The 26,076-nt window shown below is 49.7% G+C and overlaps 1 protein-coding gene across 2 annotated transcripts in view; it reads left to right on the top strand.

Annotated features, from left to right (window-relative positions):
• Nucleotides 1-4,063: 4,063 nt before the first annotated feature.
• Nucleotides 4,064-26,076, top strand: part of CELF5 (CUGBP Elav-like family member 5) — a 57,659-nt gene continuing 35,646 nt past the window's right edge. For both annotated transcript variants that reach the window (XM_032778904.2, XM_032778830.2), the window contains exons 1-2: nucleotides 4,064-4,357; nucleotides 16,503-16,585. In XM_032778904.2, the coding sequence (XP_032634795.1) occupies nucleotides 4,096-4,357; nucleotides 16,503-16,585 (345 nt within the window). In that variant the 5' untranslated portion in view covers nucleotides 4,064-4,095. The remainder of the gene's footprint in view (nucleotides 4,358-16,502; nucleotides 16,586-26,076) is intronic.

Raw genomic sequence — 26,076 nt, 5'->3', positions numbered from 1 at the left:
GATAGGGCCTCTGGACCCCTTGGCTTAAACTCACCTGTAAATCACAGTAACTGGATGCTTTCCTACCCTCACATTGCTGGCACATGCTGAAAAGAAATTGAGATCAAATTTGGGTTTCGATCATCTGCAAATGTCCCTCTATTAGCCGTGAAACTTCTTTCACCATGTGCGGTTTCCTTTCCTTTAATAACTTTTTAAAGGGCTGCCTTTCCTTTGGGGATCTGCTCTTTCCTCCTTAGGGCACCATCAGCCACACGTGTGTGTTATCTTCCTTTTCTGTGCCTCTCTGCAACCTTGCTACTCTGGTATGAGAGACTTGCCCCCTGCAACTCCCGGCACCTACACAAGTCTTCTGAATCTCCTTGTCTTGGTGATTTTCCAATCTCATTTGAAAATCAACCATATCTTGTCTCTTTTGCATATGCCTACTAATTTCCTGTCTCCCTCTAATACTCATAGTAATTCCACAACTATTATCCTTCATTATTTATTCCTTAATCCTGTTGCTTTGGTATATAATTCTTTACCTTATTCTGTGAACTGTTTCAGGGCACTAATTGACAGCTGCTATCTTTTATTATTTACCAGCAATATTCTCATTCCTGTCTTACTCTGCGGTCAGGGATGATTGTAATCTTTCCATTTTGGGGCAGAGTGACCCCAAAAGACACTGGATACAGTCTTCCTATGGATACCACTGCTTGGATTAGTGGCAAGGCTTGTGATGGCAGATCTCTGGTGGCCTATGCAACAAAGGACTGAAGAGAAGTGGATGATGTGGGGGCGGGGGGTGTTGCTTTTCATTTTTACTCTGATGTTTTGGATGATGTTGGCTTCTGAAGTCAAAGTGCCTCTCTGGAGACTGCCCTGATTGCTGCTCTGTAACTGAGAGATGGCCCATGGATGCTGGGCAGGTTCAGTCTGGTAGTACTGCCTGGCTCCATTTGATAATATATAAGCTGCAAACACCACGGTTGCTCTGCGAGGTTCTCACACCTGGCAACCCAGGGGATAGGAGATTCAGGGTGCAGGGGGCAGCCAGGGCCAAAAGGAAAATGTTCAGACCTGCAGCATATGTCTGTGCTGGGAGTTAGGGGAACAGTAGATGATGGTTTCCTGTTAAGCATGCGGAGAGGGCAATGTGCAGTGCGCACCGGCCAATGCTGAGCTAACAAGGGGTGACCCTGGTTCCCTGACCAAGGTCTCAGCCCACGCTGTGTCTTACTGGGGACTGAACCTCATTAGCATTTCACCCTCTACCTGATGCAGGTTTGGCAGCACTGAATCAGCCCTGAGGCTAGGCCACGACGGGCTGGGGCCTGTGCCTGTTGCTTTCTGGGTTAAATCCGACTTGAAAGTGTTGGCAGTGTTTCATTCTGCCTGCACTTGGGGAGGGTATCTCAGGCTGAGTGGGCAGGTGTGCGTGTGTGTGTGTGTGTGTACATACACGGGATGCGGGGGGGGGGGAGGGCTGCATTTCCTAGTGCGAAGATGTCGCATTTGCTACATGTTGGGTAATGTGCTCTCCTCCTCCCCTCTTCAAATCGCTGCTTCGGTTTATCTGCAGGATTCAGGTGAGCGTCCTGGAAGGTGACAAAAAGCTTCTAAAACAGAGCCACAAAGCAGGGTTTTTTGGTGCCAGCCTCACGTTCCTTCTGCAAAGCCTTTTGGACTGATATTTTCAGCCTGCTGAAGTCAACGGGAGCTCAGCACCTCTGCAAATCATTCCATTTGTGTGTAAAACAATCAAGCTCCCTCCTTCCTTCCCAACCCTATGGTAAATAAGCCATTTATCTTCAGCAATGCTATGGAAGAATGCCAGGCTGGAACGCATGGGCATGGAGATATGAGCCACGCTGTGCCGCAGAAGCAATGCACATGGGTGCTGTCCTGTGATAATGGGGCTGTATCCACAGGTACTGGGGAGGCACACTGGGCTATGTCCCCGGGGGACTGAGGATGTGTGCTGGGCAGCATTTTAGGGCTAGCAGATACATTTGCCCAGCTGAAGGTAGATCCACATCCCTTAGGTAGTCTGCAATGTGAATCTGATAACACAATTATATATATATTAAAAAATCTCTGTTCACGGTGGTGAGGGGAACTCATCTTGCTGTGTGAAACTGCATCTAAGCATGGTTAGCACTACCAGCTTCGACCGATCAGGTGCAATCTGGACAAGGCCTGGCAGGGGCAGACCAATTTTGTAAAGAGAATAGAATATCCCCAGGGAAACTGTCTCCCAGATTGCACAGAGCACGGTGGCTTCCAACCCCCTTCTGCCTCAACATAACACATTGAAGCTGCTCTGTGTCACAGGGCATGATTCCACTGTATTACCACTTGCTTCCTTCTGTGGACAGGGACTTGGTAAATAAACCCTGTAGCCTGAATTGCCTCTCCACCTACAGACAATGGCGCTACAGTAGCGGTGGGGAGAGGTGAGGCTGTAAACAATGCGATTTCAGATAGGGATTCAGTAGGAAGATATGTCTCTCATCTGTCCTTACCTCACACCGCCTATGCAAATTGTGATTGGACCTTTATTCTGCAGAAGATGCTGGCGCCTGCTGTGCTACCAACAGCTGGAGCATAGACACTACGGTTCTAGGAACCTTAGAAATGCCACTCACAGCAGCCCCTCTCACAATTTAAGAACCGCGGGCTTGATTTTTCATTGGTGCTGAGCATCCCCGACTCCCAGCTGGCTCTGTCTGGGGCTTGGTACCTCTGAAAATTAAGCTCTCTGTTTCCAACATACACTTGCTTTCCAATGACCAAAAAAAAAAAAAATTCTTTAGGTTTCCTACTTGTCCAGGGGGAGGCAGCTGAATCTGTTTTGTGCCAGATTGCCTGCTTTTTCTGTGTCCCTCTTACCCAAGCTGCAGGTGTCTAGGTTACGTAAGGTGGTCCTCTTTTTTCCATTTGCATGGGTCTGGTTGTGGGGCTTCAGTCCAGGCTAAATTGTGTTGCGTTGTAAATTGTTCTCCAGTATTTTGCAGAGTTGTGGGCTGGGCCCATCCCTGAAATACATGGTTCCTCTTTCCCGTCTGAATAGGCCTGGATGGTTTCAATGCAGTCTTCATGGCGCTGTTCTAGATTTTGTCTCTCTGGCCAGGCTGAGATGATTCCTACAGCGTTTCCCTTCCAGGCTGAAAGGTTTCTGGGCTCCTTTTCACATCCACTGTGCTCCTCCTCAGCATAGTACTAGATTATATCAGCCCGCCTTTGCTGTCCCCGGCCTATCTGATTTCCCAGTGTGCATCCAGACTCCATCCTCTTCCTGGACAGCGTCTTCCTCCTCCAGTCTGAAAAATTGTAGACTGGCTCTGCAGCTGTCCAGCCTGTTCTGGATTGTGTCCTTCCTCCAGTCAGCATAGGGTTGGGGCCCCTTGGTTCTGCCCAAGGTGAGTGGGTTTTCCTAGCCCTCTTTCCCGGCGCTAGCCATCCGTCTTTCTCCAGAACGGCACGGAATGGGCTGTGGGTTATGGATCTCTGTGCCTTGCTGCTGTGCTGAGTTCCTCTCCCCAGTTTGTGAGGGGCAGGACTTCCCCCCCCCCCCCCCCCCAATATTCAGTATTGTTTTCTACCCTGGAGACTGGATGGCGTGTTTGGGTTCTAAGAGGCATTGGTCTAGGAAGGGGGTGTAGGTTTTATTCTCCCTGGGGGTGCAGTGCTTCTCACTCTGGGGGTGGGGGGCAAAGATGCAGTGATCTTCAGCCATCCCCATCCCATAGGTTGCATTGCTGGCAGCCCGGTGCTCCCAGGCAGCCTTGCCCCTCTCCCCCCCTTGGCTGGGGCATGGTCCCTGCCTCTCTCTCTCCCTCTGCAGCGGGCGCTGGCCGCAGGGGTTGCAGGCTAGCAGCGCTGGCAGCCCCTGGGGCACGGTCCCCACCTGGTTCGCAGCCCCAGGCCGGCTTGGCCTCCCCAGGGACGGGTGCCAGGCTCCTAGAGGCTGCAGCTCCGCCCCGCGCCCGGCAGGTGTCCCTATGGAGCGGCTCTTTGTGGTCCTGATGCTGCCGCCGCTGGCGGCTGAGCCCATTCCAGCTGCGAGCTCCTTCCTCCCCCGTCCGCATCCTGCGCCGGGCTCGGGGAATGGCCAGACTCACCGAGGGCGAGGCGAGGCGGCAGCAGCAGCTCCTGCAGCCCAGAGCCTCCCCCATGAGCAGCAGCAGCAGCAGCAGCTCGGACCCCCCCGCGCAGCCGGACAGCATGAAGGACCTGGATGCCATCAAGCTGTTCGTGGGGCAGATCCCCCGCAACCTGGAGGAGAAGGACCTCAAGCCCCTCTTCGAGCAGTTCGGCAAGATCTACGAGCTCACCGTGCTCAAGGACCGCTACACCGGCATGCACAAGGGTGAGCCTCCCCCCTCAACCCCCCAGCATCCTCTTCCTCCAGCCACCCCCCTGCCAGCCATCTCCCCTCCCCCCCTTCCTGCTCCCCAGCTTCTCTCCCATTGTCTCCCTCTTCCCCCACAAACTTCTAGAGCCCCCTATCCCCCCGCGTCCCAGCCCCTTCTCCCCCCACCTCCTCGCCTTTCCGGGGCTGCTGGCAATTCCAACCGTTCCTTCATTCATTTGCTTTTGACAGGACTGCCAGGAACTTTTAATCCTCAGAACAGAATTACATTTGTAATGTTCACAAAGGGGCCCTGGTGGCTTCGACCCTCCTCTTGCCTCCAGGCTGAGACTGTCAGACTCTCGCTCTGCTCCAGGCAGGGTTGGAGCCACAAAGAAATGGGGTTGTGCCTGGGTCTGGGGAAATCTGTGACATGTCCTTAATACTTCTTCACATGCCTTCTGGGCCCGATGCCTTTCCCCATTTATCGGGCTCCTTTTCCCATGTCCAATTCTGGCCAAAGATCTCCCCCAAACGAAGGGGAATATCCCCTCCCCCCTTTAGACTCAAGTTAATTTAGGGTGAACCATTGGATGGTTTCATAGATGAACCTCATTCCACTCTCCCCCGGAAGATTATTGATCCAAGATGCTGCAGTAACATTTCTGTGAGCTGTAGTTTTTTTGGTCCATTACTGTAGAATATAATAGTATAACGAGGGGAAGGGGGAGGGTGTGTGGAAGACTCCTTGAAATCTTAAGACTTATAGAAAATAGCAGCCACGTTATAGCTTTGAAATCAGCTTCTCTAGCTAGGTGATATGTGTATAGTGCTAAAAATGACCCTCTTTATACATAGATGGTTATAGACATTAACTCTACAACACCATGCATATCATGGGAATTTTGTTTGAGTACATTCAATATATGCCAGTAAAAGTGTTTATTGTAAAAACTTATGTCTGCGATTAGAGCCTTCTGGTTGCTCGTGTGGGGCTTTCCCAGACCATGGTATTTCAGTGTGCATGAATGATATACACAGTCATCTTTTTACAATAGGGTAAATGGAGAAGTTGCATTGCCGCCCCACTTCCCTTTGCCAGATTTGTGGGAATGGAATTGGAGTGAAGGAATGATAGTGCTGGTGACAGCCAAGCAGTGGCTGTGTGGGAAGGTCCCCAGGGCTCTCCTTGGCCCCCTGTTCTGCCAGTCCACCTCAGTCCCAAACCCTGAGGGCAACAAGGAAAGCTGTGTCACATAAATTATCCAGTGCCCCTTGGTTCTAACCTGCAGCATCCTCTGCTCTCCTAACCCCCCACCCTCTGTATAGCTGTGCCAGACCCTTTAGTCCTGATTTGCAGGACCCTCTGTATTGCTACTGGGCCTGGTGACGAGCAGTCGTGACAAATTGCATGGCTGGGTTTTTTTATGCAGACAGATGTACAGGACAGACTAGGCTGAGATCACAGAAACTCATTGCAATTAAGGCCTGGAGCAGATGTGGAAGCAGGTCTCCAAAGTGGAAGACCAGCAGTCACTGGACTATGGTACTGAACCTCCTACCAGGCTATCATGCTGCAGTTCTAAAATCTGCACAACAAAGATTATAAACTGCAAATCTATTCTTCACAGTGATATCCAGAGTGGATGAAAGGCCATCCTGAGCTGCCGATTATCCTAGAAGCTTTAGAATGCCAACAAGTTTTGGAAAGCATGTTTAGGCTGTAATTATTATTAATTTTTAAATCTGACATTTTAAAAGCTTGTTGTTTTCTGAGTATCAGGTCTGTGGCTTGAATCCACGTTCACCCTAAGACTGGCCCTGGGTAGATGTTTCCAAGTTTAGAATACTCTGATCACCACCACTAAGGGAATGGCAGAGAAATCAAAGAACCTGTTCGTTGAAAGACCTGACACAGGTTGTGGAAGCCCCATTGCTTGACAGGTTTAAAACTAAATGGCAGAGAACATACAGTAAAGACCTTTAAAGCTGTCAGCAATCGGCCTGGCCGTGTATGCTCTAAAATGATTTGTGGTGTCATGATTTGGGGGTTTTCACTGAAGGGAAGAGGAGCCCAGACCGGTTCTGATGCAGCTGGTTTTGAGTTTAGGGTGTAGCTCTGAAAAGCAAAACACCCTATAGCCGCAAGTGCCAGCATTCCCCCAGGGACATCTGATTGTTGCAAGCCCAACAGAGGAAAGGGTGACAAAAGGAAGTGTTATTAACAGACCAGTATCTGTCCAGCCAAAGGGCCAAATTCAGCTCCAGTGTAAAGGGGGAATCATCTCCCATTGAAGCCAATAGGAGCTGCGATGGCTGACTTTAGCCCAGGGAGGGTTTCTGTCTTCAATCAGGATTTCAGAATAAAACAGTCATATGTCTGTGTGTGCGCGCACGGGTGTCTCTGAACAAACCTGTTACCATCTGATAGCAACCCGCCTTTCAAACGCAGCAAGGAGGTGGATGAGGTGGGGGCACGACTCAAACGCACATTTCATTACAATCGACATGTTAAATATAGGCTGCGTTTGTAGGCTGAGGTCAGGCTAAAGGCAGAAGGCAGATTCCAGGGATCTGCCACTCAGATATGGAAATTAGAGGGGGCAGCGCTGGTGTTAGCCCAATCCTTGTGACATTAACTTGCTGCTAAATGCAGGATTTGAGTAGCCTCCCCCCCCACACCCCAATCCCCCTGGCTTTGACATTTTTGAGAGGATGCAGGCGTTGCAGGAATGTTGTTTTTCTCTCAATGCTTCTTTCCAGGGAAAGACATTTGAAAGTTCAGGTTATCACTGTGGTTGTTTCCAGGGTTTCTGGTTCTTCCTCCTTCCCTGTTTTATACACATAGAAACTTTGGGTTCATTTCTTTGTATCAGGTTTCACTGTTACTCATTTTTCTGTTATTATTAATGCGCTAGCTTATAAGGTCGCCATCAGCGTGGGAGGTGAGTGGACTTCACATGGCTGAAGTTGGATCATTCACTTCCTCAAATAATAACAGGGCTATTCCCTCAGATTGCTGAACTTCCACTGGCAGCAACTTCAGTGGGAACTGAGGACAGTCAGAATCTCATAGGATTGGGCCCAGCAGGCACCTGCAGCTGCAGAGAAAGGTAGGAGCTGGAGGCTGGGTGCCCAAAGTTTCCTAGCTCACAATCAGTGGAAGGCCTGGGCCATCACCCATCCTTACAGCAGCAGAGTACCTTACCTTTCTCGTGGGCTCATATTCAGCGCTCTCCTCACCCTCCTTGACTGTCAAGAACTGACAAACTCACTGCTCTAGGAGGCTCCTCCATTCCTGTATAAGAATTAGTGCCTTAAAGTCAATGCTATTAGGAAACAGTTATATATTCATATTAGCGGCTGAATATTAATACCTCAGCATCCTATTCGGTGGTTGATATTGCTCCAGTTCCCCCTGATATTATTCATGATGCAGTTTTTCTATTTATGTTAATGATGGCAGATATATTTGCATCTTAACGGCAATATTTGTCATCGAGCTGCTATTTCCATGGGAAGAGCGGGGAAGTGTTTTCACATACGCTGGGGGAGGTGGACAAGGAGGGGGAGTCCAAAGAAAATCTTTGGCCTTAAATTCCAGAACTGGGCTTATGGAGGTTTCTGTGAGAGCATCTGCTGCGTGCTTTCCTGGGTGGATTTCATGACGGAGTCTACGGGAGGGGAAGGAGAGAGGCTGTGAAGCATGAGATACTGAACCAGACCCCAAGGAGGAAATGGCAGAGGAACAGTCTAAACCTGGGTGTGTGAATAGGCAGAGAGCGCCATGGTTTGCCCATGGGCAGAGGAGGCAGCAACACCCTGCCTACCGGCCCCTTCCACCGCTGTGTTTTCAGCTCATGTTCCGGGTGCTGATAGGAGCGGGCTGCTTCGTAAGTCTGACAACTTATGCCAGGTTGACACGCTTAAGACGGTTAAAGAAATCAGTGGAAGGCTATTCTTCCCCCAAAGCCAGCCCCAGCCAATGCAATAATGGATTTGGGGGAGGGATAGCTCAGTGGTTTGAGCATTGGCCTCCTAAACCCAGGGTTGTGAGCTCAATCCTTGAGGGGACCATTTAGGGAACTGGGTAAAAATCTGTCTGGGGCTTGGTCCTGCTTTGAGCAGAGGGTTGGACTAGATACCTCCTGAGGTCCCTTCCAACCCTGATAGTCTATGATTATGCAGCAATGGAAGCCTGAATGCTTCCCTTTCCTTGAGCAAACCAAAGATCTGGAGACATGAGTCTCACACATGCCATCAGGCTATCGGTGACAGCAGTAGCCATTAGGATGTAGCCAGGGATCATCATTCCAGTAGCCAGTGCGGGAGGAGACAGACATCCTTTGCTGTGATCCAGGGTGATCTCGCAAGCTAGACAAGGTTAGATCATGTTGGGATGTCGACGTCCCTGGAAGACCTCGGCACTGCGGGAAGTGTTGATGGTGTCATGTGGTCTCCCCACTATTCATACTGAGCCTCTGTCTACAGTCGAGATTCTGACCGCTTGTTATCATTAAAGATCCCATGTCACGCTTTATAAACGTAAGGGAGTTAACCTCTCGGTGCTGGCCACATTCCAGTGGTCTCCCTGCACAGCCCCCACCCTGCTGTTTCAGTCCTATGCCACATTCCTCACTTGCTGCCCCAAACTTCTGTGTATTGCTGCAGGCTGTTCAACAGCTGCTGTGTTTCAGGGCCTGATGACGCTTTCTCCCCTTAGCTTGTTGTGAGGTTTAGCTAAATAACGGTTGTAACGTGCTTCGAGGATCTTAGACAGTGGGTGCTGGAGGGCAACCGAGTCCAGTATCATTATTAATAAGCGCTCCTCTAGTAGCATCTAGTGGACTCCTTAACATTTCAGCATTAGTAGAGATGTGCCATCTCTGATCATTTCAGTGGGCGCCGATAGCCTGGACTGGGATTTCCTGTTGGATGCTCTGAGAACATTTGGCTAGCGGGGGCGGGAACGGGGAGCGTTGCTATATTCTCTTCCCAGGGCTTCCATAATAACTAGCAGCAGGACCACAGAGTAGTTCCTGCATACTAGGGGCAGGATTTCTTGGTCTCTCCACACATCTCTTGCTCTGGGTATTTGAGCCACTGGTGGTTGCTGTTATAGCTGGTGGGTGGTGCTAAGGGCAAATACAGAGAGTGCCATACTCCACACATGTTCTATTTAGTACACCCACAAGCTAGCCCTGAGCCAAAGAGTGGAAGGGGGTTGGTCAAACTGTCTGGTTTGAAGGCTAGTTTAGGAAAATTGGAGGCTTACCTATCCCATCTCCAGATCAAATTCAGAGGTGAGTCTAAGGCAGTGTAATGTCTCTTTTCCCACTGCAGCCTAGTCTACGTGAGGCCACTTACTGGCAGATTCTCCAGTGTTTCAGCTAGTGGTAGCAGAATGGGAGAAAAGCGTAGAAACCATGTATAGCAAAGGCTTCCATTAGCACCACATCCTGCAGCCCCTCTCTGAGCACGGTTAGCTGACACACTGTTAAAATCATCTTCAGCTGCGTGAGCCCTACCCCGGGTGGTGGTGGTGGATGTAGTGGCCTTAGCAATGGTGGGAAATGTTACCCCAAAAACCCTAACATCAATTGGCTTAGACTTAGACTCACCCCCACTGATACCTCTTTACACATTGCTTCCAACTCTGGTTTTGAGAGGGTCCCTCCTCAACTCCAAGGTGGTCATCTCAGACTGAAGGTTTAGGAACCAGAGACACCTGCCTTCCACAAGGCAAATGGGATCCCTGACTCGGGGAGAGGAACTTCCCTGCTCCAGATGTCTGTTTTCCTAAGGCTTTGTTACGTTCTCCAGGCTCTCCCGAACTCTGAGACCAGACAGAAGGCTACAATGCAGCTGGAGTTTTACTGTGGGGGGTGTAGCTCAGTAATCAGTAGCTCATATATGCAATCGGCCATATCTCTGTAGGGACAAGGGGCGATTCTCATTCCCCTGACATTTACATAATTGGGCAGCAAGGAATATAACGTCCTGGCAAGTTCCCCCTCAGCGTTCCTGACCAGGATGTAGGTGCAACCGAAGTAGAGTTAGCTCCTGAAGTGACTCCTGCCTCCACATGTTGGAGTGAAATGATGAGGGGCTCCTAGAGGCCCTGGATGTGGATGGTATGGTGAGAATAGCCTTTTCCAAAGGATGCTGCTGAGCTAGTGCCCCCCAAAAGGCAATGATGCCCCCTCCCAGTTTGGAGCACAAGAGCACTTAAATGGTTTCAACAGGCAGCCCCGAATCTGTTCCAGCTGCAAGTAGGGAGCAGCAATAAGTCAGCAGCCCTGGAGGGAAGTGACCATCTGTGTAGGAACCAGGGCCGGTGCAACCATTTAGGTGACCTAGCAGTCGCTGGGCACTAGATTTGGGGGGTGGCATTTTCTTTGCAGCGACCGCGGTGGCCAGATCTTCGGCTGCTCCGGTCGCCCGCCGGCATTTAGATGGAGGGAGCTGGTGAGCAGGGGGCGCGGGGGGCTGCCGTGCAGCAGTAAGGGGGCTGTGTGGCGCGCGAGGGGAATCCCGCCCCAGCTTACCTTCTGCCCCAGCCTCCCGAGCAGCTGTGGTGCTTCACTTCCTCGCTCCCAGGCAGGGCAGGGGTGAGCTGATTAGGCACGGAAGCTGTGGCAAAGTGGAGCTGCGCTGCGAGGGGTGGTGCCGGGGTAGGCTGGGGCTTAGGGAGTAGCCGGCGGAGGGCGGGGGTGGGGAACTTGCCGCAGGGGGGCCACCTCAGGGCAGAGGGAGGAGCTGCCACGGGGGGGGTCCTCAGTGTGGGGGCACGGGGAGGGAGGGCGCAAGGTGGAAGTTTTGCCTCGGGTGCGAAACATCCCTGCACCAACCCTAGTAGGAACATTCACTATTTAGTGTTATAATGCACATGTATAAAGTGCCTCTCACCTTGGTATCTGGGCTTAATCCTGCTCCCACTGCAGCCCTTGGCAAAATGCCCAGTGACCTCAGTACCTTCAATCCTCGGCTTGCAGTGCCTCACTTGCCATTTCCTACAAATCAAATTACCAAGGGGCTGATTGGATTGCAAACATGTTTAGAAAATGTTTTCATTGCTGCTTTTTAAAATCTCCTTTATCCTAAGTTAAAAATAGTCACCGGGCCCGAGCCGGCAAAGTTTGGGCTGCAGATCCTGATGGAGGTTCTGAACTTAGCCAGAGTCTGGGGGCTGGTTTTGTCTAGAGATGAGAGGGGGAAAGGGTTGGTGAAGTCCCACCTCTAGTTAAAAAGCCAACTGTAATAACTTGCAATCAACTGGGACAAAGTGTATGTGTGTGTGTGTGTGTGTGTGTGTGTGTGTGTGGCTGGGATGGAACGGGAAGGAAGCAAATTAAGTCATCGCTGCAGAGAAACGTCCAACAATGTGATTTGCACCATCCAACACACAGTTATAACAGCAACCCCTTATCTGTGTCTGATCCGCTCACACATACTTATTCAGATAACAGAGAGTTTATTTTTTTTTTTGGAGAGAGATTGATCTATATATTGCAGTTCAAATAAATACAAAAGACAGCCAAAGCTGCCTATATACAGTCCAGTGAACTCCTGTGTTTCGTGGGTGGTGAGCGCAGAGGGAGGGATGAACAGCTGGCATTTTCCCCTACAAATAGAGGTAGAGGGGGAAAGGCTTTTTAATACTGGTTCGGAGAACTGGGTACTTTAAGATGCAAGCAGCAAAATCTAATGTCCATTTGGAATTAGAGGAGGTGGAGGAAGAATGCATGATGATAATCTATCCAACACCTCCATACTGCTGGGACAGGTTTAACAGTGACGGTAATTAACCATTGGAACAATTTACCCAGAGTCATGTGAAAGATCCGCTGTAGGAATCCCTTTGGGGAAGTTCTCAGGGCGGTCAGACTAGATGATCTCATTGGTCCCTTCTGGCCCTGGAATCTATAACTCTATGAAAATGTTCCAGAGCAATAGACATTTTGAGTATAACAAGAGGTTAATTTCAGTGCTAATTAAAACAGGGTTTTGCTTAGAAAGGCCCCAGTTAGCTTTGCAGGCAGTGCTGTCCAGGAGAGAGGGCACCAGACATGGATGGAAGAGACCTGGGGTTTATACCACATCAATTGATGAGCTTGGCCAAAACACTTCCCCGCTTGGTACCTCGGTTTCCCCGTCTGTAAATAATGATACCGGCTTTCCTTTGGCAAAGCTCCTTGAGATCTACGGATCTAACTAATAGGGCTTTGGTGTGAAGGAAGAGGAGGAAGAAGGTCAATGTTATTTGCCTCGCAACGTGAGTAGAAGGGGGCATATGTGTTCATAATCAGATTGGGTGTTGGGCAGCATGCAGCTGCAGATGCACAAGTGTGTCCGTGAAATTGTTGGATTAGGATTGCTCAGGGAATTGGCAATGGACTGTTGAGTCTTTTGCTGCTTGGTTGGGAGTTCAGATCCAACCCAGGCCGGCAGCTGCTGGAAATTGCTACCCACCATACAATTGCTGTTCGGTGGTTTCTGTGAAATGAGTTTGATCTCAGTCCAGTTCTCATTGAACAAATACCCGTGTTGCAAAAACCACCACAGGAGCGATTACACTGCCTTTCCCCAAGGCACCTCTAGCTTGGGGTTGGGGCATCGTGGTTGGCTAGTTTGTGGAAGACTCATGTGGTCCCTGCCCATACTGTACCCAATCTGTGGAGAAAGAGGGCTTCGGTCTCCAGGCACCTATCACTAGTGCTAAATCCACACACAGATCCCTGAAATATAGAAGCTAGAATAAATATCCGGCTGTAGCTTGCATGTGCAATGCGGAAGACGTAAGAACCCAAATCTGAAGTCAATGGGAGTTATGGGTGCTCGCCACTTCTCAGGATTGCAACTGAGCTTTGCAAATCCCACATTTTAGCTGCCCCTAGAAATACCTTTCTGGTTTTGCATATGGAATTCTATGCATTTTCCCTTCTAAAATGGGCACCTCGGCCCAAATCCTCATCTCATGGCAGTTAGTTCCCCATTGACTTCACTGGGATCAGAAGTTAGGCCTTTAAAACGCACTTGGAAAATCTAGCTCTACACCTGCTGGTACTTTCCATAATTCTCGCTCTACCTCTGTCTCCAGAGCCTCCAATGGGGATAGGGGCACTGAACTGAGAGTCAGGAGAGCCAGGGTCAGTTCCCAACCCTGCCACTGATCTGCTGGGTGACCTTGGGCAAGTCACTTTCCCTCTGCTTCCCCTCCCCCCCCCCCCCCCCCCCCCCCCCCCCCCCCCCCCCCCCCCCCCCCCCCCCCCCCCCCCCCCCCCCCCCCCCCCCCCCCCCCCCCCCCCCGTTTGTCTTGTCTTGCTAGATTGTAAACAGTTAGAGGAAGGGATAATCTCCTCCCTATGGGTGTGTAGAGCACCTGCCCAGCGGGAGCCCAAATTCAGTTGGGGCCACTGGTTACTAGGGCAATACAGATAATTATAATCCCGTCAGACACGAGCGGACGCAAGGTCTCTTTGAACATGCAGGTTGAACAGGCCCTGCCCCATAAACATGGGGGGAATTTTCAAAAGATTCTAAATCACTTTGGCAACCTCAGTCCATGTGACTTAGGTGCTTGGAAGCCCCTAGATATGTAGGACTTAGGCTCCCAAGTGTCTAAGTTACTTTTAAAAATAGGACTTAGTGCCTAAGTCACTTAGGCACGTTTGAGTATTTCACCTTTGGTCCACTTGACAGCTGTCAGAGGAATGAGTGGATTGAAAAACCTTGGGATACTTGTCAGCCTGTGTTTTCACAAAGGATCCCGCCAGATACTGCATTTGGCATAGGAAGCGAGTGTGTGTCTGTGTGTGTTTTTTTCCCAGTCCCGTGTTCCTTAGTTAAATTACTTGCTAAGCTTGAGACCGAGCCTGGCACGATGCATCCTCAATTCGAAGGCTGGGCAAGGAGTCTTAATTACCTGTCGGATATGTTTAATATTCATGTGCTGTTTTTCCAGCAAGAGCTCCAGAGCCAGGTATAATTTGTTTCACAGAGGCAATTTATTGGATGCAGAATGTAAGGAAGGCAGCTTAATCTTGTTGCCATACGTGGGATAAGGACACTCAAGAGTGGTGATTGTTCTGCAAAGTTTGCTTCAGCATGGTAGAAAAATCATCTGAGTCAACGCGGGACTCTGGGGTGGCTGCCAGAATAGACGCAGTCCTGCAGCCCTCGCTCACCTGAGTTTGAATCATTTCAGACTCGGCTGGGCAAAGCATGGGAGAATCGATTCAATGCTGGGGTGTAGAGAAGCTTGTTGAGATTGGATTGCAAGATCAGGCCTCTTATCTGGACCAAAGCCTTGTGAGTGGGGGTCTGTGACATGGACTGGCACTGCGGGTTAAGACATTTTGTAGCAGTCTGAGAGCCCTAACTAACACAGGGATGAATTCTGCCTTCGTACAGGACAAAATTTGCCCTGTAATTAAATGCCAATGGGACTGGGGAGGTGGGGGGGATATGCATTCCTGTACTAGAGTCTATTCAGTGCTTTGCCCAGCTTTGTCTGAAATGACTCAAGTGACGGGACTTCCAGCTCCTCCCTGGGGAGATTATTCCACAGTCTAATAAATCTCTCTGATAGGAAACGTTCCTTGATAACCAGACACATTTTTTAATTTGCTCAGCTTCATCCTGTTTTTTCTTAGCATTGCCACCTCAGAGCACCCTAAAACAATCCCTCTCCTTGGGCGGGACACCTTTTTAATAAGTGTAGGTAGCTAGCTTCTCCCCCGCTTTCGTCACGATTTTAGCCAAAGATGCTGGGTCAAATCTGGAGTAAAGACTTCAGGCCCTGATCCTTATTTAATCTTTCTTCATAAATCAATCCCTGCAATACTTGTCGTGCTTGCTTCTCTCTGAATTGCCATGCGTGCGTGTGTATGTGTGTAGCATATGTAGATGTGTGTATGGTACGGAAAGCCAGGACTGCTCTTGCTGCACCGTCTCATTGCTGCCATATAGTCCCTTCCTGCTCCAGGACAAGATACTTCTGCATTGACAGCTGAAAATCACATTCCGCTCCCATACACCATGACATGCTGGTATCTAAATTGCTGCCTGCTCTGACTCCTTGGGAATTTTTTGGAATTGCTGATCCAAGCCTCACCCTCCCATTGAATATCTCTGTTTGAGGCAGAGCCGTAACTAGGGATTTTTGCATCCGAGGCAAGGGACAGGGGCAGCACGTCCAGCTCTTTAGCAGCAGATTCCTCTTGGAGGGAAGGACCAGCTGCTGAATTGCCGCCGTTCTTTGGTGGGAATTTGGCGGCAGGTCCTTCTGTCCGAGAGGGACTGAGGGACCTGCCACCAAATTTCCGCCGAAGAGCCGGATGTACCGCCCCTCTCCCTTGCTGATGACCGGCAGCAATTCGATGGCGGATCCCTCAGTCCCTCTTGGACAAAGACTTGCTGCTGAATTGCCACCAAATGAGAGACTTTCTGCGCCCTTCACCTTCCGCGCCTAAGACAAGTGCCTCACTCGCCTTGCCCTCATTACAGCACTGGTTTGAGGTTATTCCTTCCACTGGCTGTGCCAGCTTGCATTTCTCCTGCCCCCATCTGATTCAAAGCCCACAGAGCCTTTCCCTTGACTCCAATGGGCTTTGGATGGAGGCCCAGATTTTTCAAGGTATTTAGGTATGCTGACCAGATTTAGGAGCCTAAGTCTCATTTTCAAAAGAGGGTTAGCCTTTTAAAAAATGAGACTTGAGTTCCTAAATCAGTTAGGTGTTGCAAAACTGAGTGCAGCCGTGCCTAAATACCTTGACAAATCTGGCCCAGGCCCCTATGCCCCTTTATATGATTTATCTAGTTTCGTTCTTGGTGTTTTGCGACACCTCCCGATTTAGTAACATCTGCACCTTTAATTAACAAGTCTTCACCCCTTCTTGCAGGTAATTAATAAAGATGTTAGATAAAAACGTGGGCCTACCAGGGCTGCCTGCACCATGCTTGACTCCTTGTCTCTGAACTCAGTACAGGAAGGTTAGAGCAGGGGTCTGTGGGCTGCGGCGGGAGGGGATGGCAAGGCACTTAGTCCATGAACTCATGGAACATGTTGTTATTGTGGATATGTGGGGCTGGGGGGGATTTTATGTTGTTACATGTTGTAGGCAATTGTGTGTCTAACTGGCATTTGCTGTCTCCACCGCAGGTTGTGCATTTCTCACATACTGTGCCAGAGATTCTGCCATCAAAGCCCAGACTGCACTACACGAACAGAAGACTTTGCCGGGGGTAAGTCCCAGTGGTTGTTGAATTATGGTCTGTGGGTTTCTTGGCTTGAGCTGGGCTACAGACTGGAGGGAGCATTGGCTTTGATTCCTCTTTCTCTCTCTCTCTCTCAAAGAGGAGCTTAGTCTGGTGGTTACAACAGGGAGCTGGAAGGCAAACCCCCTGGGTTGGATTTCTGACCCTACTAGATGCTTATTATATGACCTTAAGCAAGTCACGTCGCTGCTTTGTGCCTCAGTTTCCCCATCTGTAAAAAGGGGTTTAATGCTGCTTACCCATATCACCAAGAAACGGTCATGTTACAGGGTGGAAGATGTGGCACAGGAAGCTGGTACTTTCTTTAGATGGGCAGCCTGTGAGTTGGAGTCAGGTGGAGCAGGAAATGAGATACAGCATGTGATGCTGGAACCTTTTCCCAGATTCCCCCAGGCTCGTTTGCACATCCGTTACAGCCCCTCGCACATTTCCCCTGCCAGAGCGACTGGCCCGGTTGTTCAGGGTCGCGATGTAGAGCCTGGCATGACGCTGAGCTCAATTACCGCGGCTGACTAGACAGTGGAGGAAAAATGTCCCTGCATAAACGCAGACTCATCCCGTCGTTCAGAAGAGAAATCCACTGACCGGGTGAGACTGGGAATTCTAGATGCCTGTAGGTAGCCCTCCATACCCTATGCCCTGTCTGCTGTCTATGGTCAGTATGAAACCTCTATGGAGAGACCGGAGGGATTGTTCAACATGGATACGCTCTGAGGCATGGGGGGATCAGCCCTCAGCTCACCCATATTCATGCACAGGTTGCCCCTCTCTGTTGCAAGGCGATGCTATTGGGTTTTTTTGTTTTTTTTTTTTGAACTTTGCCGTCCCCATTTTCTGATGGTAGAAGAACCCTGGCTAGGCTAGGCTTGTTTTCTCCCTGTTCTGGGGTTTGAACAAGTGCGCCGAAAAGATTCCTTTGTAGGTGAGTAGGCGGAGGACTTGGGTACTTATAGACAGAAGCTCACCGGAGACCCTGAGTGCTTAAGGCAGCAGGATAATTAATGTAAACCAGGGATCTCTGGAGAGGGGTTAGGAATCCTTAGCCATAACATTTTCCCTTTAACTCCTGCAGGACCAGAAAGCTTCCCTCACCTCTGCCAGCCCCTAGAGCCACCCATAGCTTTTACTGTTCGCTTTCTGCATGGATCTGTGTTTGCAATAGGCAGGAAAGCTCACATGGCTTAATTACAGTTTAATGCGGTCTTTTTTGGAAGCTGTCATTGCTGTTATTGGCTGTGGGTGTTCCAGGTTATTTTAGGGCACAGATGAGAGCCGAAGAGAAATATATTCTTAAATATTATTTGACTTAATTTTCTTCGGGGGCTAAGTTAGCATTCAGGATAAGCCTTAATAACCTTCCACAAGCATTAGACCAGCATGGGATCTAAAGAGTGAGGAAGAATTATACCAGTATAGAAATCAGACAGGGCATGGTTTAGTGCTGTAACTCAACACACGGTGGACAAGAACTTCATCAGTACAGGAGCTGCAGAGCAAGCCCACATACAGTATAATCAAGGCTCAGTGTCTTTCATTGTAATCTGGCAGCAAGGCCTCTGGATTCCACTTCAGCTTCATTTACGCTCAAAATGCAGATTCCTAGTGAATTAAATCTAAAAAGAACAGGACAAACGGTAGCCCCTGCATTGCTTAGTGTGAGAGTAAGTGCAAGTTATTTTATACTATCCCCACGTTTTGACAGAACTGCAGATTTTATTTTTGAATTGACAATGCAAAACTGCTTTGTCAGAGAAGCTGAAGGTTGTTGGCATCTCGATGTGAGGATATGTCAGACTTTCGGTATTTGGGGGGCATAGGTAGCTGCTGGGGATTCTGGGAAATGCACACTTGCCGGCTGTCCCTAAACTGATCAGTATCAAAACAGTTAACAATTACTATGTCATCATTAAAAGGAGCAAAGAGTCCTGTGGCACCTTATAGACTAATAGACGTATTGGAGCACGAGCTTTCGTGGGTGAATACCCACTTCATCCGATACATGACATGCATCCGACAAAGTGGGTATTCACCCACGAAAGCTCATGCTCCAATACGTCTGTTAATCTATAAGGTGCCACAGGACTCTTTGCTTCTTTTACAGAAACAGACTAACACAGCTACCCCTCTGATACTATGTCATCATTGGGCTTCAGAGTTAACATTGGGATAAACTGGCCTCAGTGCAGGGTTCCTCTAACCTTAGCCAAAATCCAGAATCACAAGGTTTCATGTTCAGAATGAAAAAGGAGAGGTGGCCGAGGATAGAATATGAAACCTTTCACCACCACCCATGTTCCAGCTGAATTTGTTGTTGCCTGGTGGCTGTTTAGTAGCCTGCCTAAATTGCATTCAGTTGGTCCAGTCCACTTCCCAGCGGACAGCTGTCCACGTCTCAAAAGCCATCACCACAGCTGGCACAAATTGGCCTCCTGATTGGCTCTCTCAACACAGAGACCAATGATTGATCTTGCCCGTTAAGGAACACGAGTATTAATCTATAGATTTCTCAGCCTGAACTAGGGTTATAAGGTTGGGTTCAAAGAGGAATGGCCTTGATTTGTTTACTTGCAGCTCTCTGGAGTGCAGTTTGGCTAGAGTGGTGAACTGGGAACCGGGACTCTTGAGTTCTATTCTGAGCTCTGTTGCTGGTTGGCTCTGTGCCCTTGGCCAGGCCACTTAACCCGCTCTGGACCTTATTCTGACTTACACTAAAGCCCCTTTGCACAGGCAGTGTAAGGCAGCCCTGGTATAAATGGGAATCCAGCCTGTGGTATCTCATCTTATCCATACGTAAAATCTATCTATTGGGGGTTTATTCTGCTGGCCATCACTGTAATATCTGAGCAGCTTCCATGTAAAACCAATGGTAAAGTCCACAGAGGACTTCCTAGAGTCTTGGGCAGTCCTTCCCTTTTGGGATCACAACTCTGCTTGCGTTAAGGTTTTTTATTTATTTATTTGGTGATTGGTTGAGGTTTACTGGACAGAAGGGGGAAGCCTGTGTTCTGTGTGTCATTCGTATGGTGGAAAGTTGAAGAGGAAGGTTTTGCAGCATCTCTTAAAGATGATCAGCCTGTGGGTTCACCTGGTCCCCTCTGGGGGTTTATTCCAGAGCCGGATCCCCCTCGACAGAGAATGCTCTCGTGTGCTTTGATCTGAGCTCTGTGGGCTGCATTGTCCCAGAGGGGTGCAGCTGTCGCAGTGGTTCATGATCAAAATGCAGTCTTTAACGTAGCCGAGGCTTGATCAATGAATTGCTTTGAAAATTAAAACCAAAGCCTTAAACTGGATTCAGGAGCTGACTGGGAGCCAGCGGAGGGCCTGGAGTGTGGGTCTGACATCCTCATGGCAGCCTGAGCCATGGAGAAGGCCAGCAGCTACATTCTGTACCAGCCAGAGCCTGTGCATCATCTGCACATTCCGTTTCAGATCCAGTGATTCACACTAATCCAGCCTGGAGGTGACCAGTGCGTGGATCCCTGTGGCCAGATTCTGGTCTGGGAAGAAGGGGTGGAGATCCCTAGTGAGCGGGAGGGGAAAGAAGGCCTTTTTAGCTACTGGTGCTGCCTGGTCATCCAAGCTTAGTGAGGAGTCAAATGGGACCTTGAGATTTTCACCCCACTTTGATGAATGGAAGCAATGTGTGTTCACTGGAAAATAGAGACAACAGGCCATGTCTCCAGTACTGATGCTACAGTGGCACAGCTCCGGTGCTGCAAGCGCTTGCTAAAGCCATGGATGGTGTTTTTACGTTGCTGTAGTTAGTCCACCCTTCAAAATGTGGGGAGACGTCTCCTGTCAAACTAGCAGTGTCTATGCCAGGGCTTAGGTCAGCTTAACTCTCTTGCACTCCTGAGCAATGTAGCTAGGTCAACCTAAGTTTTAGGTGTAGACCAGTTCAACATCTCAGCCAGTTCTTTTGCTTTTCTGAATGGCATCACTTGGGCTTTGGCTCGGCTCTGCTTGAGCCAGCTGTTCTCCATCCAACCTAACCCCAACGCTAATTTTCAGTTTACATTCTGACATGTGAGTCGTGGTGTTTGCATCAGCTGAGAATGAGATCTGCAGTGGAATGTCATGGGCATATTGTCGGTAGCTGAGTGCCTGCTTCTCACTAGCTCTCGCAGTGGTCTCATGTAGATTTTGAAGAGAAGAGGGGATAGTATGGATGCCAGTGGGATGCCGCAGATTAGTGGCTTTTGAGTACCTGTTGCCTTTCTCTGAGCACCGTTGGAGAGGAAGGATTGGAGCCACTGTAGTGTGGGGGGTAATAATACTTGCCTGGCTGGCAAGGAAAAGTGCTTGGAGATCCTTAGAGGAGAAGTGTTCTACAAGGGCAAAGTATTCTGTTATTTCCAACATAAAAATGTTCTTCATCCCCATAGTTGAACCTTTCACATGTGCCGTTTCAGAGTGATGCTGTATCAGATGCTCCCTGGAAATATGATGCACTGTGACACCCTAAATTCCACCCTAGTTTAACACCCTGGAGGTCAATTTTATTGCACCAGGAGTGATTTTAGCTCATTCTACATGGAAAAAGTTCAAAACTGTCCCCGGACATGGCCACGATCCAAACGGACAATATCTCAAACACCCTTAAGCTTTGGGAACCCCAACCAAGATGGCTTTCCAGAGCCTTCTGTAGTTATCTAGAAGCCAGTCTCATCTCTCGCTGCTGTACAGTTTTTGCAATTCTGTGCTATAGAGTCCCATCTAGTCACCCTTGGCACTAGGTTTGCAATTTTCCTCCTAGGCTCTTGAAATCTCAAATCAACCAGAGATGATTTCACACTCCTTTAGCTAGGTGAGACTAGATCACCTTAAACAAATACTTGCCTAGTTCTTCCTAAACAAGTGGAACATGATTCAATCAGTCAAGATCCTGGTGGCATGGAACTGAATATAGACAGAGGTCCATCTTCCAGCTAGTGGAAGGTTTTGGAAGATCTGGGTTTATTTTTAAGGCATCATAGGGCTTGACTGTGTGGAATTCAAAGCAACATGTGGTACTCCGGGAACAGCTTTGGGCAGGCTAGCTCGGATCGTAAGAGTAAGTTTGAATAATACCAAGCTGGGCTAAGTGGGCCTCTCTGATTGTGTTTGGGATCTACAGCGAGTGGACCATCACAAATACCGAAGAGATCTAAACAGCTCATCCTAGCCCCAACGCCCCACAGGCACTGCAGCTTCTGACCTATAATTTTCAATGCATCCTTGGCTTAGTAGCCGAGGTGGATGCCCCATTAGGCAACCATCTATGCCAGGCACAGAGCTGGGTCCTGCACAGCATTGGGTGGAGGGCACTCCAAAATCCTGCCCTTTACTCCAGATGTGGAGTTGGCCTCTGGATTCCACAGCTGCTCTGCAAACCTCCCACTTAGAATTCCCCAGCCCTGCAGACTGACTGGGGAACCTCAGAGCCAAGATGGAATCTTTTCCATAAGGCAAGTCCCATGATCCCTGCTGACTCTGCCCCAACCCCGGTGGGAGCGGATCATCCTGAGAAAGAAATGGATAGTAGCTAAACTCCTTTCCCAAGATCATGCTGTTGAGGGTTACAAGTGCCACAGAAATGTATCTCTAGGAGGTCTGGATGGAGGCAGGATCTTTGGCTCTGAACAGCAGAGCACCAGGCCTTTCGGCTTCTACTTAATCTATTGTACTCATAGGGTGCCAATCAGTATGTAGGTGCAGTGGCCATCACCCTCTCTTTGCTCCCCAGTGCACTTATCCTTGGCTGGTTGAAGTGATATTATATCTAAATAACCCATGCCTTTGATTCATGATTGTGCCTTCACTTACCGACTTCTGAAAGGAACCGAAGAGGCTATTAATGACATGCAGTGATCACACGTGCCAAAGTTAAAGCTTCTCACTAAGTGAAATTTGAGGGAAAAGCAGCCAGCTTTTCAATATTTCGGAGAAACGCTTTGTGTCTCTTTTCATCTGCAGCCAGACAGTTGCAAATTGCATGAAATTGCTCCTGAAAAAGAGGGGGGGAAAGGGAGGAGGGGGGAGTGTGATTCTTCTGGCAAGGTACAGTATCAGTTTTATATCTATGCAGAACAAAGAAGGGCTTGCTGAAAGGTAGGCAGATAAGTGGCAGGAATTGGTATTGATCCAAGCAGGGAATAGGGGTAGGTTGAAGAGCAGCAGTGGGTGTATTGAGATGCATGGACATGGTGAGAGCCTGGGAATGCAGGGACACGAGAACGGAAAATTACAGGGAGGCAGCAACACTAGAGCAGAGAGTTGCTGGGAATGCACCAGAGGTTGAGATGCAGCAAAGCTGGCTCCTGTGGAGGGTGCACAAGGAGCAGCACTAGAACGTAAGGACATGGCATCTGATTTGCTTCTTGCTCCTGATCTGGCGCTGGTGTGAATCACCGCTGGCTCAGGCCCGCCCATGAGGAAGGCAATGCACTGAGGTTAACAGAGATAGCAGTTAACAGAGTGGGACTGGCTCGCTTGAAGGGAGCTAATCGTGGGGTTGCCAGACATTCACCTCTAATGCTGGGGTGAATCCAGCCTAGGTCAATATCTCCAAAGCTGCCTCTCCATTCACGACCTATTGAGCCAGCTGTGCTCATCCAGGATGCTGCAACTGACAGTGCCTGGGGAAGCTTTCGGGAGCTCGGTTTAGGGCCTGGAGCTTGAATGGAGGTGAAGGCTGGACTCCAATCTTCCATTCCTGCAGTGGTCCAGCATCAGCGCAGGGTGAGGGAAGCTTGCGCGGCCATTGCCTGCACCGTCCCTTTTTGTGGGTTTTTTAAATAGAAATCCTCAGCATCTCGCACATTTCCCCAGCTCTGAGTCCACCAGAGAGGGGGCTGCTCACAGTGACGCCAGCAGTAGAACATAGCAATGCAGGGAACACACCAGGGCTGGCACCGTGAAACAGTGCCACAGTATGAAGCCACAGGGCCAGATTCAGCCCTGGCTAAGAAGAGACTGCAATTCACATTCACTTCAGTGGGAATCCCATCAGCTTATTCCACTGGTGAATCTGCCCCAAGGGGAGTGCAGGGGAATAGAGGGGCTTAGCCGAAAGATGCAGCAGAAGCATGCATACAATGGGCATTGGGAAAATGGGCTGCCAGGATAAACATTGGGAACTGGAGAGCTAATAAGACTGAAAGGTCGACACCAGCACCCACATGCTGCCTCAAAGGGCACGCCTGTGCTCTCTTCCTGCGCGCCAGTGGGTGCTCTCCCCAAGCAGAAATGCACAAGCACGTATGCAGTGCCCATGGCAGAGCGTGGGCACGTTGCTCAGCTGGAGGTATCTTTCTCTGAGCAGGCTCCCACCCACGTGTGTGAACGAAGACACCTACCCCCGCACGTACACACACTTCTTCCCAAACACGCCCACGCTCCCCAATGCAATGGCACGTACATGCTCCCCAAATACACAGACATGAGTACATACATTTTCCATGCATGCTCAAATGTGGGCCCTCCCCAGCCTCACTTATATACACGTATGTGCGGGAGCACACCAGCCTTCACATGTGCTCAGGCCACTGCAAATTTCCCCCACTCAAACCCTGGCCCCTCATCATTGCGCTGCTGAGGATTTCCATCCAGGCCTGGTTTTTCCATGTGTGCGTTGTTGTTGTAGGAGGGTTTTCTATCTCTCTCTATTTGCATCGGTCGGAAAGAGGAGCTGCAGCAGCCTGGCTGTCAGGAAGTGAGCGGCACCGTTAGTGGTTACCATGGGAACTGGGAGTTAATTAAGGCCTGTACGCAGAGGCCTGGGTGGAGAGGTCCCCATCATAGCCTAGTTCTGAAGCACAGAACCACCGGCCTCCTGTTTCTCGACAACAAAAGAACATTAAATTAGCAGGGACCCATCTCTCCCAAATCACTGTAATTAAGCTGCAGTGGGGGAGGGGGTGACTGTGTAACAGGTGCTGCCATGTCCCACAGCCATTTGGGTTTGACTCTTTGGAGAAGAGCAGATACCTACAAACAGGAGCCAAGTTTTGCTTCGCAGGTCTGAATAATGTTGTTCTGGAGGGGCATGATATGGGTCCCACTCCTCTCCCAGCCTTAGTAAAAACCCTCTAACCATTCCTGCCTGATCTCAGCCTCTTGGCCTGAGACTAAAGCTTCTGGGGAATTTCTCAGGCCCTTGGGCCTATCACTGAGGTCTCAGGACCTTCAGCATCACTCCAGGGGCTTCAGGTGGGATGTCCGAGGGCATCTCGACACTTCGCAGTGATGCAGAATTGGCTAGAGGAGCAGTGGGTCCTGTCCAGTCAGTTCCTAGCCCTACTGTCATCCAGCCTCCTTCCAGGCAGGGAGGACTCAATGTATCTGATCAGATAATTCTTTTGCAAGAGTCAGAGAGAAAATGGGGCAGATGGTGGATGATGGAGCCTTCCAAGAGGGAAGTATCAGGGTTCTCTCATTAAGCATCATTGGCAGGACTGCCCCGAACACTACTAAAAGGAATCCCCCTCCCCCCCCCCGTGGGTACCAGTAAGACCAAAGGGGGTGATGACCCTTCTTATGCAAATGGAGAGCATCCAAGAGGGGAGAACTAGGAGTGGGCGAGAGGAGGAAAGGATGCTGTTGGTAAGAGTATAGAGGAGAATTTCATACAGGAGGCTGCTGTGATGGTAATTTTCCCCACTAGGGAAGATCCCTTGCTTGATGTCCCCCAACAGGATCAGACAACTTTATTCGTCACCAGTAAGATTGGTTTCAGAGTGGTAGCCCTGTAGATTTGGGTGAGTTTAATGCATTTGAACAGCACAGGTACTGTGGTTTCTGATCGCCTCACCCAATCTATCCTTGTGCAACAACATCGGAAGTCTTGGGTTTCAGATTGTCACAAGGACTCTTTCTTGTTCTGTGTCTGCTAAATGGAGGCAGTATCCCCAGAAGAGCTTTTCTCCTGGATTTGAGCGAGAGTGACCTAGCGAAAAATAGGAGATGGGGGAATGGACGGGCTTCCGCCCCCCCGGGACCTCAGTTGGGGCAAGGGGGTAGCTGGCTTCCCCTTACTAAGCTGTCAAGACCAGAAGGACCTGGAGTAAAAGGCCACCTGAAAATACTTGGGGTGAATTACCCTAGTGGGGTGTTTCTCCTCAGGCCTAGGGGAGCCTGGGATCCTGGTCACGGGGAATGGAGAAACTTTCTTGGTGCATCTGTACCAACGGCAGGTGAAGACTTGAGCTGGAGATGCCTGCCTCCGCCCATCTCACTGCAGCTGCCTTAGCCTACTTGGCATTATGGTCAGCTCCCAGTCATGAATCGGGAGCTTTTAGAAGCCTGGTGATAATGATCTTGCAGATCCGGGAGTGGCGTGAAGCTGGGCTCACTAGACGATGGGACTCGGTGCAGGGGCTCAGGTGAGGCTGAGCATGAAGTGTATGTGCTGCACAGAGCAGTAGTGAGTCTCAGGTCCCTTGCATGCCTGCTCCCTTACAATGCATAGGGTAGGGCAG

Source organism: Chelonoidis abingdonii, chromosome 11, assembly GCF_003597395.2.
Source record: "Chelonoidis abingdonii isolate Lonesome George chromosome 11, CheloAbing_2.0, whole genome shotgun sequence".
Taxonomy (NCBI): Eukaryota; Metazoa; Chordata; order Testudines; family Testudinidae; genus Chelonoidis; species Chelonoidis abingdonii.
The sequence above is the reverse complement of the archived record's forward strand: the minus strand, read 5'-3'. Positions and strand labels throughout refer to the sequence as shown.